Source organism: Ornithodoros turicata, chromosome 1, assembly GCF_037126465.1.
Source record: "Ornithodoros turicata isolate Travis chromosome 1, ASM3712646v1, whole genome shotgun sequence".
Lineage (NCBI taxonomy): Eukaryota > Metazoa > Arthropoda > Arachnida > Ixodida > Argasidae > Ornithodoros > Ornithodoros turicata.
The window spans coordinates 42,590,988-42,610,037 of NC_088201.1; the positions used below are offsets into that span (position 1 = coordinate 42,590,988).

The following is a 19,050-nucleotide window of genomic DNA, read 5'->3' on the forward strand; positions in this document are numbered from 1 at the left end:
ACTTTATTTGCTAATTGATCACAAGCAACATCACTGAATGTAGACACAAATGTATTTTCAGAATCAAAGAAGACATAGGATTGACAAATGTAAGCATAATGTACTACAAAGGAGCATTTTATTACTGATTGTAACATATCAGCAATGCCTGGTTTGAAGAATATGTAGCACTTCATTTTTCACAGGATGTGTTTACCATTGGGAAGCGGCCAAGGCCCATTGTTACAAAATCCGTTCTGGTTAACACATACTAGTTTTACTTTATCAGTATATGTATTGCGGTACATTTACTACTGACATTGCACTGTAGGTCTGTCTTGTTTGACCTTATCGTAAATGACAGTTTCAGGCATCACCCCTGTTTGTATCTCTCAAAAATGTCTTTTATATTGTATGAGTGGTGTTGCAGAGATGTTGATTTCTCATGGGCACCTTGGTGGCATGCCAATAACCAGCAAAAATAACTTGTGACAGAGACATCATTACTGTGTTTTCTCTGCAAAGGAGACTGGGTATGTAACCCAACAGACCGCAGTAGACTGCAACCTTTGCCTGTTTTCTTTGTTGCGTTCAGCATGAGGAACGAAAACACCTTGCTGTATTGAGTGTACAAATGCATCGTCTCCTATAGCTCTGTAAATGTGTCAAAAGTAATTTGTTAAATAGGGGATGAACTCTACGTTGCTACAGTTGTGATTGCATTTTGCTGCTGTCAGTACAACAAATGATAGGGCAGTTTTTGGTTATTCCCTGATGCCTTTTTGTTCCCTTGGCCCTTTTAAATACCATATTTTGGGATGTCCACATAATGCACACTTCTTTTATAACGGAGTAAGATTGTGCTGGAAACAAGTGTTTGAGATAAATCATCCTTCACCTTGTATTTACTTGCAAGTGAAAAACGACACTAACAGTCGAGCCCGTTTATAACGATATTGACGGGAACGCGAAATCTGATCGTTATATCAGAGTATCGTTAAAAACGAGCTTTCCAGAAATTGCCGCTCGGGTTTGCGTAAACGAAGTAGGTCGCCACAAGTAGAACGACGCTGAACACGCGCGTTTGTTGTGAGCGCAGAAGCATTTTATCTAGCTCTAAATTGACACAGCTGTATGTCGAAAGCTTTTGATAACATAACCGCCGATATCGTGTGAGGCGCCGCACCTTTTGAGATCGACGACCTCGTCCACTGCTCGTCATCCAATGCCGTAGTCGTCATCGTTCTCACGATCGGGACTGCGTGGTCCATCAGAATGCGCCTCCGCCACGGGTAATCCGTCGACGCGTGTTTGGATGGCGACACGCAACTGTCTGCCAATACATGTTTTCGAAGCCGCGGTACTTCACAACGCGGTTTTGCACCAGTACAAAACCCGTAAAGCGCATGCAACGTCGGGTCGAGCCACGCGTCTTTCCTCGTCAAAAAGCGTCTCGGCACGCACCAAAACAAGAAGAAAAAAAAAAGCTTGAAGACGAGAGGACGATGTGGAGAGGGAACAACGTTCTCCACTCCGCGCGAGCCCCTTCCGCGCTTTCGAAGTCGCGTGCCTTACAACGCACGCATCTAATCCCCGGCAGTCATGCGCGGATAAACGCACTGCGTTCTCACTTTAGCGCGCACGGAGGCGAATGCTCTTAAAAATGCCAGTGTAATTTGTTTTCAGTGAAGTGGTGCAATCTTGCTTTCTAATTTTCACTCGTTTTACCGGCCACCGGGAAAATTCCGATCGCAATATGCGAGCAAGCGCTTTCGCGGCGATCGTTATATCGATGTTTTGTTTACATGTAGTTCAATAGGAGAGCTGACGGGAACCAGCAATTCGAACCGCAATATCGGAGTTATCGTTCTATCGAAGATCGTAATAAACGGGCACGACTTTTGTATGTTGTTTAGGTCTACGGATGTGATTCTTATATCCCTGAAACTGTCATAATGACATTCTTCAGGTGCTGATCAGCATCCAGTCGCTGCTGACAGATCCTTATTGCCATGTGTGCATGGAACCTGAAGTGGGCCACCTATATCAAGATGACAGAAGTGCATTTGAGCGAACAGCCCGTTTATGGACCTTCCGTTACGCCATGAACAGCGTTCTGGATCTAACAGACCCTTCTAATTCTCCGTGGCATGCGCTGGAAAGTGGATGATGGTACTGTTCTATTCAGCTTATGTTAAAAACTTCTCAAAATGGCCCAGCTTCTAGCACAGGTTTTTAAATCCCTCTGTGATATTCATGTGCTGCACCAGCAGTGAATTTCACACTGGGATTAATATCCAAATTAGATGCTCCGTTGCCTTCTGTTGGGCTATTCCCTGGTGTGTACCGTTCTTTTCCAGGGTTGTAAATAGTTAGAGTGTTTGTTTGTTGTTGGAGCGCAAGTTGTTAATGACTTTGTACAGTGCAATCCCGTTAATTCTGACTCTAAGGGCACCGAAAATTTGCTCGAATAAAGTGGAGTTCGAACTAAAGGAAGTTGCTCTGAATGAGGGTCTGATACACTGGCAGCGCATACTAGCAACATTGGAGATGTGTCATGGCTCGCCAAGCATTGATGCAACCTTGCGGTCACACGATGCCGGAATTAGAATAGGCTCATTCATAGTCAAAATTATTTATTTACTGTGTACTGTGTAAATGTAGGTGTAAAATATTACACTTACGTTTGTCTCTTCACCTGCGACTGAATTGACATTGTTTGCAGCTTTCTCACATGCTCCAGCACGGCGTCAATATATTTTCTTCGCAGGACAAATAGCGTGCTGTCATATCCCGTGTCCTGCGCAGTCAACAGGATGGGTCATGATCCCCTTAAAATAAGCTAGGCTTATTTGCTTTGACGACCACGAGTAAGCGATATTGTTATCGTTTCGTAACTGCATTTGTGCATACCATTACGATGATTCATTCTCTGCTCTTCTTTCCTCTGGCATAAGAATTGCCTCAACCAGGCGAGCCGCAAGTGTGCTGACCGGAGTACAAGCGGGTCGCGGCTGTGCAATCTCATTTGAATAAACCATTGCACACATTCGTGCGTTTGAATTACCAGGCATTTTCCTCATTCAGATACGCATTACTTTGACAGGACCCAAGCTTTAGTTTGAATTATGCGGAAGTTTGAATTAACGAAATTGCACTGTAATATGTAGCATATACTATTTCATTAGTGATACAATTTTTTGTGGATTACGGTAGGACGTATCATTCTAGAAAACATGGTAACTTTTGCTCTCTGAACCATGTTAGTATGCCAGGATCAACTAGGCTACAGTGTTCGAGGAAGCAGTGTTTCCTCGTGGCTTACATAGTACAGCTTCGAATCATTTCATCCCCCAAAATATTGACGTTCTGATTTTTTGGACAAGGTTGACACCATCAAATGCCTAACAGAACCATGTAGATGGGTAGAGAAATCCAGCGAACCGGTAGTATGTAGGAAGGGAGTTGCCTCAGGACAGAAGCCGCCGATATTTCGAACAGAGACTGTTCTTCTTCTGGGCACCATCCTCATCATTGGCATGGTATTTAAAGGGTTAGGTGTGATGTGTTTAAAGGTTCATGCGAATTGTGAGTCAACAGCCCGGAGGGAAGAAAGGTTCCGTACGGGCTTCTACGGTCGGAGTGAATGGCTGCTTTGTTAGAGTGTGGAGGGGATTAACGTTCACATAATCCCCTCCACACTCTAACAAAGCAGCCATTCACTCCGGCCATAGAAGCCTGTACGGAACCTTTCTTCCCTCCGGGCTGTTGACCCACAATTCGCATGAACCTTTAAACACGTCACACCTAACCCTTTAAATACCATGCCAATGATGAGGACGGTGCCCAGAAGAAGAACAGTCTCTGTTCGAAATATCGGCGGCTTCTGTCCTGAGGCAACTCCCTTCCTAACAGAACCATGGTATTTCCAACCCAATACGTTGGCCCATTCCTTAGTATTCACTTCTGCTTGAACTTCTGGCGACTGGAACTTCTCTCGAGAGACAACAAATGGTGCACTTGAAATATTTTGGGCTGCTTTGCCCGTGGATGCACAAATGCAACATATTCGCTGAAGCCTGTATTTAGCTTGCAAGTGCACAGAGGCAGAGCTTAGGTACATGTGCTCATCTGATCCACTTGACACATGTACTTCCAATGGATTTACAAATGTGGGCAATGTAAGTTGTCAACCTACTGCCCTTGACAGCAAGTGGGGAAAATGTCACCACGGTCGGCATGTCAGTTGTGGACGAAGCTCATGACACCACAGCAATTCAAACTCTTACGATGTCAATATGTGCCCAGCACCCACAATGTATACAAATTGCATCAACAGCGTCTTTGGTTGCATAATTGAAATGGTGACGGCATGCGCTGAAGCATGACACTGTAGCAGTAAGTAAGGCCATACTAATGGTGAGAAGCTGGTAGAAGCAACTCAGTGTTGCAGGGGCGCTCCCCTGTTAACTATGGTCGCTAACTACAGCCGCCAACTGTGGACTACTTCCTCCAGTGAACATGCTTGGCATTCTAGAGAGCAGTTACGTTACATTTACAAAAATTTCCCATAAGAGTTGCCTTATGCTTGTGTTGCGAAGCGCACACATTGACAGCTCTTCAAAGCCACCTGGAATATTCAAATAAAAGCTTTGCAAAGAAGTGAATTTTTTGTCTTTGATTTAAAATTCTATCTGCTTGGTAATTGGGACCAATTTTGGCTTCTAAGTCGAAAAGCTGGTCGGTAACTGTATTCCTAGCAGTAAGCCTGGCCCATGAGTGGAGGTTTGTAGCAATTCAAGTGATTTATGACCCTGAATTACAAGCAGAACTCAGCACTAGTATTAATGGTTATTTTACATTGAACCAAGCCAGCACAAAAATTCATACAGCTAGACAGTACAGGAACTTTTTCAAAGGCGACTGCTTGCTGATTTGCAACAGCAGTTCATACTGAAATATGTTCCTGACCTTACCATATGTGTGTAATGTTGTGTCATTTGTGGTATTCCTTATTTCTGATCATACCAAATTACAATGTTGGGGGGTAACTCGTTACAAGTTACTGTAACTAAGTTACTTTTTTCGATAACTTTTGACTTAACTCGTTGCTCTTGAGCTCCAGTAACCACTCTAGGAACTCGTTCCTTTTTTCGGTAACTTTGTCAAAGTAACTTGGGGTACATTCGAAGCTCCTTTTGTTCAGTTCTGGTATACAAATATCGCAAGCTGCGTCCTCCCTCTCTAATGAGACGATAGCCGTGTGCGCGATTTCTTACAGTGCTGGACAAAAGTTTATGGAACGTGCTCCGGCGCATTCCTTCCTCAGAGTGACACACTAGCAGCGAATGGTACCTTACGGACTTACAAACAGGTGACTGGTTTACCTAGGCACATGTCTGTGAAGCCATACGGTCCCATTCGCTGCTAGCATGTCACTCCGAGGATGGAATGCGCCGGAGCATGTTTCATAAACACTTTTCCAGCACTGTACATGCATGGTGCATCTGACTCTGCTTTCCTGTTGTTGCGCGGTAAACGCTACAAATTTAATGCCGCTTAGTAAGCGACAAGCTTTTGAAGTACCTTCATTTAATTGCCAACAAACAGATCACTTTAAATTCCTCGTTATACTTCAATTTTGTGGGGCCTTCTCCACTATGAAGTGCGCATTTTCTGAATACGTATTGTGCCCTTCAGCCCGTGCATAGATGTGTTTAAATATATATTTTCCCTATGCACAATATGTTTATTGGTTTATCATCATCTTTCCATCTTTATACAGTTGGCACTGGGGCAGTGTCAGGCCTGCTGGCTGGTGTCAGCCCCATCCCATCATCGTCTCCTTTGTGTGTGTGGAAGTCATTATTCCATTTCACCACATTACCGCCAGCAATTTGGTATAGTATCGCCTCTGGTGATGAAACTTCCCAATGAAACTTCCCAATCATCATCTTTAAATGAAGTTGGTGGTGGAATTAAATTCCTGGTGCTCACAAGACTCTTCCTACTATAATTTTCTGTGTCTCTGTTTCTCATTTGCTTTTTCCTCTTGTGTTTTGTTTGTCTTTGTTTTTCAAAATCGCAAGCCTCTAGTATGGCTAACCTTTCCCATTTTGTTTTCTCCATTAAATATATCCCCCCTCTCCTGAAGGATATTCTGTACCATGCACGCCTGCTCCTGCCATAGCCTTAACAAGGCTGCAGTATGTATAACTAAATAAAATTATGATTTGGTCGTACATTAGGAAACTCTGGTGAATTTCATCATAGCAACGAGCTGTTCATTTATAATGACCGAGGGTACTGTGTACTAAGATTACTACTTGGTGGGGTTCTATGAAATGTGTGTAGAAGACAACTCATATGGAACCTCAGTTTTCAATGTCTGCTTCGTGCTCCATTCAGGAACCTTACTACGAGATCAAAATCATCAAATGCCTCGCTAAAAACCGCACATAAAAGTACACTCCTTTTTTTTGTCACATCAAATGTATAAATAAAAACTATTTGCACAAAACGTCTTGCACCGCCCGTTGTGAGATCAAAATTCAAATTAATTATAGAAATGTCAAGAACTAGAAAGTCTATATTAGCTAGCAAGTAGCTTGAAAGTAACTTGTTACTTTTCTAAAGTAGCTTAGGAACTTCAAGCCCATTTTCATTTCCTGTAACTTTGTTAGTAACTTAACATTCTTTGCACAGTAACTTAACTGGTAACGAGTTCCTTTTGTCGAGTAACTTCCGCATGTCTGCCAGATTACATAAGTACTGTGATAATACCGCATTTACTTGCGTATGGGACACACATTTTTCACCCCAAAACATTGCGCCATTGAGGGGGTGCGTTCAATATATGGGTGAAAATTGAAACCCAACACTTAAGGTACACTTAACTCCCGTTTTATTCCAAGATATCCGTGGCGATCTCCCCAGAATCAAACGTCACGATTCTCCCACATAAAATGGTCTCCCGTTCTATCAACCGTGGACGAAATAATACTCTGTCTGTTGTATTCGTCGTTCATTGCTCTGGCGCAAGGCGCTCCATCTCGCTGACTGTGCGATGCGCTGGCTGGCACTGCCCAAGACGATCTGGCCATGCTACTATAGTCATGGTGCGTTTATTGTGTGGGGAACAAAAAGTACCAGCATTTCGGCACTTAATTTGGGGTGTCTTCAATACGTGAATGCGTCCAATATGCGAGTAAATAGGTAATCCTTGGCAATGCATCTCGCACTCTCGTTACTGTTTGGTTCTGAAGCATTCCTTCCTGGTGGCTCATCGTGGTAGGCAGTGCTAGTAACACTAGAATTCCGCCTTGTTTCAATACAGTTTCTTCCTAGAATAATTATATGTACTTTCCATTACATATTTCATATGATTTCACCGACTTCTCACTGTGCTGCTCAACTGATGGACTGTACTCATCAGCCCTCAACAGCTTCTTTCTGTGTAGGAATCTGACTGTGACACAATAAAGTTCCTCCAATACCAGCATTCCTGTAGCGAGATGCGCATACAACTAAGATACCAAACTTTCTTTGTCAATGGTTTTCCCCTGTCAAGACTTGACATACAACTTGCTCCACTCTATACTTTCTCTCTTTACATTCAGAATATGTTCCACGTGTACAGTATCAGTCACATTGTAGTAGAGTCTTATCCCTACCACTGTGCCTCAGCATTTATTTTCTCATAATTCTTATTGTGGGGTTTGATCTCCTCTACCTGAGCTTCATAATGTTCTCATTGGAGCAGCTTTATTCTCATTTCTCTGTGATACAGCAGCAGCCTTGTAATTTCGCTGGTTGTTCCGCTGGGTGCAGTATGACATGTCATTCATGTGTCACGTAGGGCTGTTCTGCTATGGTTGGTTTGTGCTGTAGCACGAGATGGTTGTTTCTTCGCAGAAAATAGGGGAAACAATATCTCGTTATGACTTGAAAATCCGTCCTAAAAATGATGACTTCAGTTCTAGCAGGGTACTATCAGAATGCTTGAACTACTTTGGTAAACCACCATTGGATTCCTCAGTAATGTGAAATTCAAGCATTCAAATTAACCTCTTGATTTGGAGCTTCCTTCGAGTAGCAATAAAGTGACATTTAACATGTCTTGAAACACGGCTCGAAACCCTGTTTCATAAGGGAGGCTGTGCATTAGGAGCCATCTTCGCATTAGGACACATCTTCGCTTTTGCGCGAAGATGCGTCAACATGACCTTCGTGTCCATTATGAGAGGTTCTGCCTTTCTCCTTTCCCACTGCTTTGACCCCCAACAGTCAAATAGTGATAAAACTGGTAGCTTTCCAGTTGTTTCTGTTTTGTATTCTTTTTCAGTGTGTCCCCCTCCCCCTCCAACAAACTTTTTGTCGCGTCTGTGCGCACGAGACATATTGTAAACTCTATATATACTTGTATAGGTGAACTTCACACCTTCTACCTGATGAAGCGTGGCCCCTCATGATTTTTCTGTGGCCACACATTGAACCTTACGGGAGGAAGGGCAGAAGAACGGCAACTGTGGTCACATAAAGCACTTGTGGATTGAGAGGGCTAAGCTTCCTAATCTTTATTGGAAATTGTCAGTTTTCACCAGCAGACTACGAAACAGAGCACAGAAGATATCTTTTTGATACCTCTCATCAGGTGTCACATTTTCTGTTCCTGTAGCACCTGTGGGAAGGCTTGTTGAAAACTATAGGACATCAACGATATAACTCTATCATTAGGTTGCTGTACTAAGCTCTTCTGCAGCCCTTCGCCATGTACCGTCTGTAGTTCAAATGCAAATACCTCCGTAACCTAGCTCTTGAATGTGTCTTGAATACGTCTTTCGAACTACGCTTTTTCCATGCCCTCCGAATGCCATACCCTCCAATTCTATTGGTCTCCAGTGAAGCTTGTCCAGGTCATTGTGAAATGGCACTGCATCACCAAAGAGTCTGTCATGGATGACAAAAGAGAACAGACCTTCAGCCCCCTTGACTTGACTTGACTATTACCTTGACTTTTACTATTAGCCAGCTTGACTGTTGGTCAAGTGTGCTACTAATTACGCCACACTGACACAGCCTCTTGACGAAAACCCCCTGTCCCCCCACTCCTTCCTGGTGTCCTCTCTCTATCTGTCAATGTCTGTACGCTGCTCATAGCCACAGTTGCTTCACGGCGCTAACACGGAATAAAAACATAGAAATTGATGTTCTGAGGCTGGAACACATAGAAAGGGCAAATACATACAAATCCTCAAGGTGCCTAAGAAATTAATGATGAAAGATGGAAGTCACTGAAAAGGTTAGCCAGGCTGTAGGACTCGAACCCACATCTACTGGAACGGTAATCCAGAAGATGTGGGTTTGAGTCCTACAGCTGGCTAACCTTTTCAGTGACTTCCATCTTTCATCATTAATTTCTTAGGCACCTTGAGGATTTGTATGTATTTGTCCTTTCTATGTGTTCCAGCTTCAGAACATCAATTTCTCATGTTCAACAGATGCCGCTTGCGTCGATCCCGTCGTACAAATGTGTGTATGAGTAAGAAAAATGTAAGAGTGAAAGGGGGATGAGTGAGAGAGTGGTTGGTTTGTCCCGTCAGATGACACGCCCTTGGAAGTAGCTGGGGAGGTGTGTTAGCTTAGCTCAGTTGGTAGAGCCTTGGAACGGTAATCCAGAAGATGCGGGTTCAAGTCCTACAGCTGGCTAACCTTTTCAATGACTTCCATCTTTCATCACGGAATAAAAAAATAAAAAACCTATCGACGACTGGTCACAGGAGCTTGTCTTGACGGACAGGACATGCACTCACCCATCTCACATTCTCCCCTATGTTCTTTCGTGAAACACACAAGTGCGTACAAGACGAGGCAGGCGACATACAGTGAACACTTGGTCGACAATCAAGAGGTGTGGGTTTGAGTCTCGTTGCTGTCTGGCTTTTTCAACGTCTGCCTTATTTCGATCTTTCAGTGTTCTTTGACGTTGGAAGCTTTGTGTTTGTCTGCTTGCGTGCCAGCTTCAGCTTGGTTTATTCTCCACAGAACAGCTTGTTTTCAGTTTCATGCTTGCCTATAGTGTGGTAGTTCTTTTGCTGCAGCTTCAATTTATTGGCTCAGGAGCAGATGCTGATCTGAGAACAGTGGTCACAAACATGAATAAGAAAAATTTTCTGGAAGGTGCAATGGTTGGTACATTGATTCTTGATGGTGCACTCGTAACCCCATGATACATACGCTCTTCTTGCCCTCTAAATATTATCTGAAAATGTTTAGCTGTACACATACTGGTCCTGAGCCTTTTCTCCAGGTTTTGATGGAAACATCCGTCTGTGTTGGTGGTCCTCTATCGATCAGGTCTAAGCTCCCATTTGTGCTTCACATTTAAAGTGCCTTCAGTTTCCTACCAAATTTATGTAATTGCAATATGCATGTCTCACACTGTATTCTCCAAAAATATTGTTTCTCTAGTGAATTAATCTCTCTAGTTTCGAGAAGTATGACGCCATAACGTGCCATACCTACCCACATGTCTGCAGATATTTCTCCTCCAAGGTCAATTTCCATCTCACCACCACAGTTGCTGTCTGTCTTCCAAAGTGGGGCAGACAGTGGAGATACATGCTCATGCTAGGAGATGTACGCCAGGTGACGTCACCTACTCTTGAAGAGTCCAAAACGATTATCAAGATTTGCGAGTTCTCTCAAAAGTTTGTGGAAATGAAATTTCTGCGTAATGTCCACTGATGGCATTTATACTTTGCATACAGAGTCTTTCGAGCGAGGTTTATTTGTAATCCGTAGGAAATAAAAGAAATACTTTTTAGTCTGTAATGGCAGCTTAAGCCTTGCTTCTGTTGCATACAATGCATTGTGGGAGGAAGTTGATTACCTGAGCAAAGATGTCAGGTAATTAGCCGTTATTAGTCATCTATAGGGTGTGGATAAAAATGCACTAAAAACTGCCAAAATATGCATACAACTATGCACCAAAAATCTTCTAAATATGCAGTAAAAATCCTCAATATATGCAATGTTTTTCAATGTGAAAAACATGGAAAATGGAAAAATTCACCGAAACATGGAAAATATTCGATTCCGACCAGAATTTGTGCGAAAGACGACCCAATGCTGTCCCGAAACCAGCAAACCTATCCATGAAAAAAGAAGTAGTGAGGTCTCACACCTGAAAATATGGCAAAATATGCACTATTCATGCACTTTCATGCGAAATATGTCATAACGTGCGCAACATGCATTTATATGCACCATAGAACCCTTCTGATGGGTCCCAAAACAAGACCAAAAGTGTTTTTTCATTGTCCACATGCTAAACCATATCGAGAAAAAAGATGCATTTGTGTGAAAATCCGCGCTCTAGTCATCTGAATACAAAACTCTTAACACCATAACATGATATCACATTACATCCTTGCTTGCAGTAACTCTATAATGCTTTGAAGTATGAGATGCAGAATTTTTTCAGCTGACTGCAGCTCTTCTTTTTTGAATGTTGCAGAGGCAATTTGTCTACCTCTCGGGTCAGACGGTAAAGCAAGAAATTCATAAATAATTTTCTTTCATCTATGTTTGTGGATTTGTTTGCACTTAAAAAAAATGTCTTCATATGAAAAGAGTTGTGCCTATAGCAGCTGTGGTTCTTTATGCCCATAGCTCCAAAGGATAACTAAGTGAATTAATGTGTGAATTTATTTGTTGTGGCAAGGTAGAAACTGTCCAGCAAAGGCTCGAGATATGAATGCCTTTTCCCTCCAAGTGGTATAAGGCAGTTAGACTACCAAGATTTTGGCAGTCTTACTGCTTGCTGTCCCTTTCAATGCCACCTTCTAAAGTGTGCCACATGTCATTGCATACTGATGTGTTGTTGCATTTTCAGAGTCGGGGATATGGCAAGGTGAGATGTGAAGACGTTGCCAGGTGCTGCGCATGCAACTGTACTGTGAGCTGCTTCCACCTTGTGTATTAGCAGGATCGCATAATAAGTGTTTTTGCTAACCTCATCCCCAACGAGAGAGAGAGAGAGAAAGACAGAAAAAAAAGCAAACAAAAACTATGCATTATGTGCCCTGCCTGGACAGCATGGAATGACTGAAGTGCCAGCACATACAGACTGTATGGATAGACAGTGAACTGTTTGGACATATGTAACACTGCATAACGGAGCTGCCTACGAGCTACAAGATATCAGTGTACAGATACAGATGCGTAAGGACCTAGTCACGATGCTTTGCATCAGTCAAACAATAGATTAGGTGTAATTGGTCTGTTTGTTTGTTTATGCAGTAAAACCTCCTCAAAGGAAATTGTGAACATTTGTGGACAGAATGTACATTTACTGTATTTCAATTTTATTGACATCTTTTCTGGAAAAGGGCATTCACAACAATGTCTCTTTTGAGGTGTACACAAGGTTTTATTTGGCTCATTTGAATGAAGCTTCAAGCCAGTTTGATTGATTTGTGGAAGGCCATACTAGGAAGGATGTATTATGAAGCTGAAAGTGCTTACTCAAATTCTAATTGAGCCATTGGACAGCATGCTGTAATATTTATTTGAAATCAGGTATCTATCTATCCAGGTTTCTGCACAGTTTGCAAAATGATTCCTGGGTTGAGAGACACAATTCTATAGAACCCAAAGGTTCATGTTATCTCATTCATACTAATTTTGCCAAACTCACTTGTCCATTATGTAGGAATTGGCTTGATGTCATCATTATTTGAGGCAGCAGTGCAGGGCTACGCAGCCTGCTCTGTTGCAAGTTACATCAGGGCTTTCTGTTGAAAGTCTGAGATTTTTTATAATTCCTTCAAGATCATTCAGCTTTTTTTCTCCATTGCATTTGATGGTGGTTATGTAACAGAAATTGATCTAGCTTTCTTTAGTTACGACGATGCAAAAATATACAAATGCGTTTACAAGGTAGTATTTCAGTATTGAGATGAATATCATGAATGTGTAGGTATGGTATGCTGTACAATTTGTTCATGGAAGTGACGCATGTACCTTATTTCAGGGACTGTAATCCATGAAACTACATGTCATTTTAGTATGGCATGGTAAATCAGAATTTCCGAACTATGAAAAATGTTTGTAGATATACATCTCGTATCTTTTACTTGGTATTGGGTTTACAATTAATTTACAGGATTAACAGCAAGTATGTACATTGCATGTACAAGCACAATAAAAGTGATTGTTCCGAGTTGGACTGCAATTTACTAATTTTTGCTGATCAAGCTCAACTTCGCGGAGTAAAATAGGAAAATGTAAAAAAAGAAAAAAAAGAAATACTGCATGCCTAAACCTATGGGATTTGTAGGCATTTTCTAGGATGAGTCCTAAGCGATTTGCTCCGAAGTACCAAGATACAAAAAAGGTATCCGAATGTCACTTCCAAGAGCTTACCATATGTCATGTTACTTAATGTTGCAGGCCGTGTTACTGAATACCCTTTCATTGAGATTGACTGTTCATATGTTCCAGCGGACCTGCAGCTTCATTAGATATTTTGACATACAGTTGGTGTCATGCAGGGATGTTGGTAGGATTTTCATCTCGGGAATGAGCAGTGTTGAGGACTGTAGCGCATGCCCACACTACAGGAGCTACTCAGGACGCCACTGAGCATCCTGGGCCGACAGTATGGGAAAAATCCTGGCGATACGGGTCCAGTACTGGACCCGTATCCCCAATGCTCAGCCAATATGGGCCCAATATGTAGACCATATTGCCCAGTTGCATCCAATGTTATTTGGTCGACGACAATATGTAGACCCCCCATGTTGGCCACGTTCATTCAATATTATTTCTTCAACGGTTATGTGTACATCATATTGCCCAGTTACATCCAATATTATTTGGTTGACGGATATATGTAAACAATATTAGCAGTTTTCAACCAATATATTCGTTTGTCCACAGTACCATGTTTCCCAGTTGCATCCAATATTATTTGGTCGACGGCAATATGTAGACCATATTACCAGTTTTCAGTCAATATTCGTTGGTCTAGACCACGTTGTCCATTTCATCCAATATTGTTCGGTTGTCGCCAATATGTTGACCATACTTCCAACTTTCATGGAATATTGTTTGGCCGACGGCTATATGTAAGCAATATTGCCATGCTTTGGGCCAACATTCTTTGGCCGACAGTATACAGGGTGTCCCAGCTAAATGCGAACAGATTTTTTAAATATATATATATATCACTTCGAGATGAAATCAATTGCAATATAGCATATGCTGAGGGGCACTTCTTAGGAGGGCACCAGCAGACACGTAAGCCAATGTCCTAATTAACTTTCAATAATTAACTTTTTAATTATAAAACCTACGAAGTTGTCCCAATGAGAACATCTGGTCCCCTCGGTCACCTGATACCATAGCCGTTTTCAAAACAAAAATCCATTCTATAGATCGCCCGCAAAAAAATTGTGAAGGAACACCATTTCTTCCATTATTTTGTTCATTACGCATCTCCAGAGGCGCGTCTTCCCTTCACTCCCAATGTGAGAGGGTGAAGGAGCACAGTGCCGCCTGCGTCGAAGATTAGCTTTAATAACTTGCGGAAACAAAACAAAAACAAATGCATCGAGTGACTCTTTCGGAACTGCCCTTATCTCGGGTTGCATTTTCTGTTTTCTTTTCATCTTTTTCCAGGACGCAAGAGGCGGCACTGTGCTCCTTCACCCTCTCACATTGGGAGTGAAGGGAAGTGGCGTCTCTGGATATGCGCAATGAACAAAATAAAGAAAAAATGGTGTTCGTTCACGAATTTTTTGCGGAAGATCTATTGAACGGATTTTTGTCCTGAAAATGGCTACGGCATCAGGTGACCGAAGGCACCAGATGTTCTCATTGGGACAACTTCGTAGGTTTTATAATTAAAAAGTTAATTGTTGAAAGTTAATTAGGACACTGGCTTAGGAATTTGCTGGAGCCCTCCTAAGGAGTGCCCTTCAGCATATGCTATATTGCAATTGATTTCATCTCGAAAAAAGTGAGATATATATATATTTTAAAAATCTGTTCGCATTTAGCTGGGACACCCTGTATATGGAATACGTAGCACAAGGATAGCACTAATCACAGTTACGGAAAATCCTGCATGCAACAAGAAAAAAAAAAAACAAGTGGTGGGACGTTGGTATCCACTAGGTCGACTTGCTATCCCATGCAGTTCAACCGCACTAGAGTAACTACGAAAAAGATAACACATGAAATAACAAAGTACAGTAACAAGGAGGAGGAAAGCAGAAGTAGGAGAGGGTGAACCTATGCACCATCATTATTGGAAATTTCAAAGGGTCAGCTACCTCGGCATCCAATCGTACCGAGGTTCTAGTTCGTTTTCTTGTGCCTTACAAAATAAGGCGATAGTGTGAGGCAGATTACCGCGTATATATATATATGTATGTTTACAATTTGATCGTGCACTCCCAGCCAAGTACAGCTGTTTCGTCCTACTTGGGACTCGTCAGCCTGGCGTAGGGAAATGACACGATCTTGGGTCGGCGCTAACACTGCGTCTCGGCGAGACGTCAGTGTTCCACGGTGACGGCGCCACCTGTGGAGGCCGCAGTGCAAGCTAGCAAGTACATATACAAAGTGAAAATAGCCGAAGCTCTGTAGCTGCAAGTTGAGCATATGTTTACAATTTGATCGTGCACTCCCAGCCAAGTACAGCTGTTTCGTTCTACTTGGGACTCGTCAGCCTGGCGTAGGGAAATGACACGATCTTGGGTCGGCGCTAACCGCGCTAACAGTGCGTCTCGGCCAGAGCCGTATATTAAAAGGGAGTCTGGCCATTGGGAGGAGTCACAAAAAGAGGCTCGACCTGTCAATCACACTTTCGCTCCTCTGATTGGTTTGCTTTTTACCAAGGGGGTCGCCATGACACCATACAGCCACCCAAAATGGCGACGAAAACAAACACTGTGAAGCGAGGATTTCGTGACAAAAATTTTTCACAGACTAACCTGATTTTATGCTGCAAATGTACATCCTAATATAAATTTTTCGGAAATCAGTTTCAACTTATGCTCATCCATCGATATCTAACTGAAAATAATACGTTTTGTCGCCGGTGTTAGGCCTAGTTAACACGGCGATCACAACGAAATCATAACAAAAACGGCGCTGTGCTGTACAATCTTGTACTTAACAGCTGGATTTCATGGATATAAACATTCTTGCCTCTTATATTCCAACTATTCATGTAGATTTGTTTAAAAATCATACCGACAACAGAATGTGTCCCAGCAGGTGGTTTTGCCGGCAGCGGTACAATGACGGAAGCAGACGACAATTCCCGACGTGCCTTACGCTCCCTAGGTGGCGCTTATCAAATTTGCACCAACAATCCACTACTTTTGCAGATTGCAAGAGGTATCCATTTCAATCATGGAGGAAGGAAACACAGGAGCGGCCGTTTCGAACAGATTTCCGTGAGACCCCTCTGGCGGTCGCCCCTGTCAAAACCGCCATTACTTCCTGTCCACCACGTGATCCTCTCTAAAGTTTCGGTTTAGCAACGCTTTGTTGCTCGCGCTGCTTTCCATGCTTTTATGCTTTTCCAAAGTCATTTACTCTTAAAATGTGAGCACCATTGCGGAAACAACATTTTGTTAATGTGTTCTTACCGCGGTTGCGGCTGTCGTTGAACAGAAAGCAGCTCTGTCAATGGAATAACGTTTCATTCGTAAGTACGTACTTGATCGGTTTGTTTCGTATCCCTGTCTGTGAGAGAGTCATCGTGAATCATTCGTTTGCAAGCTAGCGCTGTGCTACAGCTGCAGATGCATCTGATTTCCTTCATTGTTGTATAAGTTTGATCAGGGGCGCCGGAACAGGGGGAGCAGGGGGAGCAACGGCTCCCCCTCATTTACAGATGAGGTAGCACGGCTCCCCCAGTCAAAGGCCACAGGGCGACAAGTTCTTGTGCAAATTTTCGTTTAATTGCGAGTAGGGTTGTTGCAACAGAAACTGGTTCAGTTGGCCATGGCAGCTTCGGGATCGCCAAACTTATTGCTTCCAGATGTTTTGTCAGACGCGTTGGAGGGACAGTACACGTGTGCGTCCTCCGGGTAGTTCTCGACCCCTATACGGCGGGACCACGCATTGCATTTTCGGGTCGTTCGGACCGTTTACGGTAACACGATGCCACGTGTTTTCGCCCAGAATCTTTTGGCCCCCGAGACCTGGGAATTGTCTTTACACCCTGACATTTGGAAAGGAAGTAAATTATTGTGTTTTTACGTAAAGCGGCCACAGTCGGGTTTTGTGACAGTGGCGTCGTGACTCTTTCCCGCCCACGAAAAAAGGGATGTTCCGTGGAGTGACTTGTGGGAGTCCCGTTTAGCGATGTTTTATAAGGGATTATTGGATGAGCTTGAGAGACTCGTCCCGTGGTTGATCTGGAAGACGGAATAATGCAAACGCGAGGGGGTAGCAGCGGTTTTCCCGCCGGTAAAATTTGGGAATAGTGACGGCGGCAATAGTAGCGGTATGGCTCGACGATCGGTCTGAAGTGTCAAGTGCAGGTTGCTGCACAGTGCAGTTAGATTATTTTTGTGACGTGTGCAAGTGTTGTGTGCCACGGTGTGACGTCAAGGAAAATGCCAGAAGACACCCCGCCGGCAGGAAGACGTCTCAGCCCTCTTCGAATAATCTTCGGACATCCCCACCCCTGCAGCCAAGTGAAGTTAATGAGACTGACGTAAAAATCGTTTAGTTAGGTAGCCTGTGTGGCAATTTTGAGTTTAAGGATTTGTGCAAGTTGTTGGGTAGCCTAGCGATTGTGATTTTAAGAAGCAGATATCACTTTTGTGCAATTTGTCGGGTAGCCTGTGTGGCGATTTTGATTGTGAGGAGCAGAGATCACTTTTGTGCATCTTGTCGAGAAGCCTGTGTGGCGAGGTGGATTTTAGGTTTCTTGAGCTTAGAGTGTCTTTAGGTAATTTGTTGGACAGCCTGTATGGAATTTTAGTGATCGGTGAAGATTTGTCTATCGTAAACGGAAGCCGTGTATCCATCGCGAGACATCGCGAGGCCACTGCCCGTACTTCGCTTCACCCCCTGAGTCCGAATGTTGATTAGCACGGAGCTCTAGACTTTATTCAGTATGGTCCGAGCCCGTGACAGGCACCTGTTGGCTCTTGCTGAACCCCGGACCGCGCCAGGAAAGCCTGGTTTAACCGCAGAAGGCAAGAGGATTGAGGGTCTGACGATATATTAGCTTCCAGCCCCGGAGAATATAGTTGCAGATTTTCGTTGGAATTGGCGTCCTACAGTCGTGCTGTGAGACTATTGGTAAGGGAATCTTCGTTCCGTGCCGCGGCTCCCTTGTAAACATGCATTTCATGTTCCTTCTGTTGTGTCTTCTATTGTTGGGCCTGCGGCATCGGCAACAAGCTTACCAGACACAAATATCCTTGACTGGAAAAGTGGAAACTGGAAACGTTTATCTTTCCTTGTTTGTAAAGTATGTATAAAAGATATGCAAATTATGTTTGTAATTACATTAACATTATCTTCTCACTGACATATTCATACATATTACTTCTTCAATGTTATTTTAGGTCTGCTGTACAAGTATGCACATGTCGTATTTTGCCTGGAACACGTTTTCAATTTGTGTACCACCCCTGTATTGCTTGCATGAGCCCTCAAGGAAAATAAATGATGATGATGATGATGATCACGATTATGTTTATGGTAGCGTTTTTTTCCGCTCCCCCAGTGGAAAAATAGTTCCGGATTACTGGCATGCTTTACCACTTCAGCAACAAACACAAAACGTGGCCACGTCGTCACACAAACGTCACTGCCACGAATGATGTTTCTGGTACTGCCTGCTTGTCCTGCAGACCGTGACCGGTCTTGTAGTCGAAGGGTAAACCAAGAGTAAACCTCCGAACACACACAAATAAAACTGGACGCGCGGCGCTCATCACGTACAACGCAGATAACTGAGCGTCTGAGCTGCAATCACGACTCCCGTCGTCTGCTTAGGGAGCTGGCCTGCGCATGCTCTTGGAGTCAGGT

At 43.2% G+C, this 19,050-nt stretch overlaps 1 protein-coding gene across 5 annotated transcripts in view; it reads left to right on the top strand.

Moving 5' to 3' along the window:
- LOC135378109 (uncharacterized) overlaps positions 1-13,210 on the top strand; it is a 41,011-nt gene extending 27,801 nt beyond the window's left edge. The window contains exons 7-9 of one of the 5 annotated variants that reach the window (XR_010418269.1): positions 1,949-2,151; positions 2,750-2,849; positions 11,876-13,210. Coding sequence is in view for 3 of the 5 variants with exons in the window: in XM_064610991.1 (XP_064467061.1) it covers positions 1,949-2,149 (201 nt within the window). In the remaining 2 variants the exon portion in view is untranslated. Of the gene's footprint in view, positions 1-61; positions 90-1,948; positions 2,152-2,749; positions 2,850-2,936; positions 3,446-5,764; positions 6,222-11,875 lie in introns of those variants that run through there. The other 4 variants (XR_010418270.1, XM_064610993.1, XM_064610991.1 and 1 more) reach the window with 4 other exon arrangements.
- Positions 13,211-19,050: the final 5,840 nt, after the last annotated feature.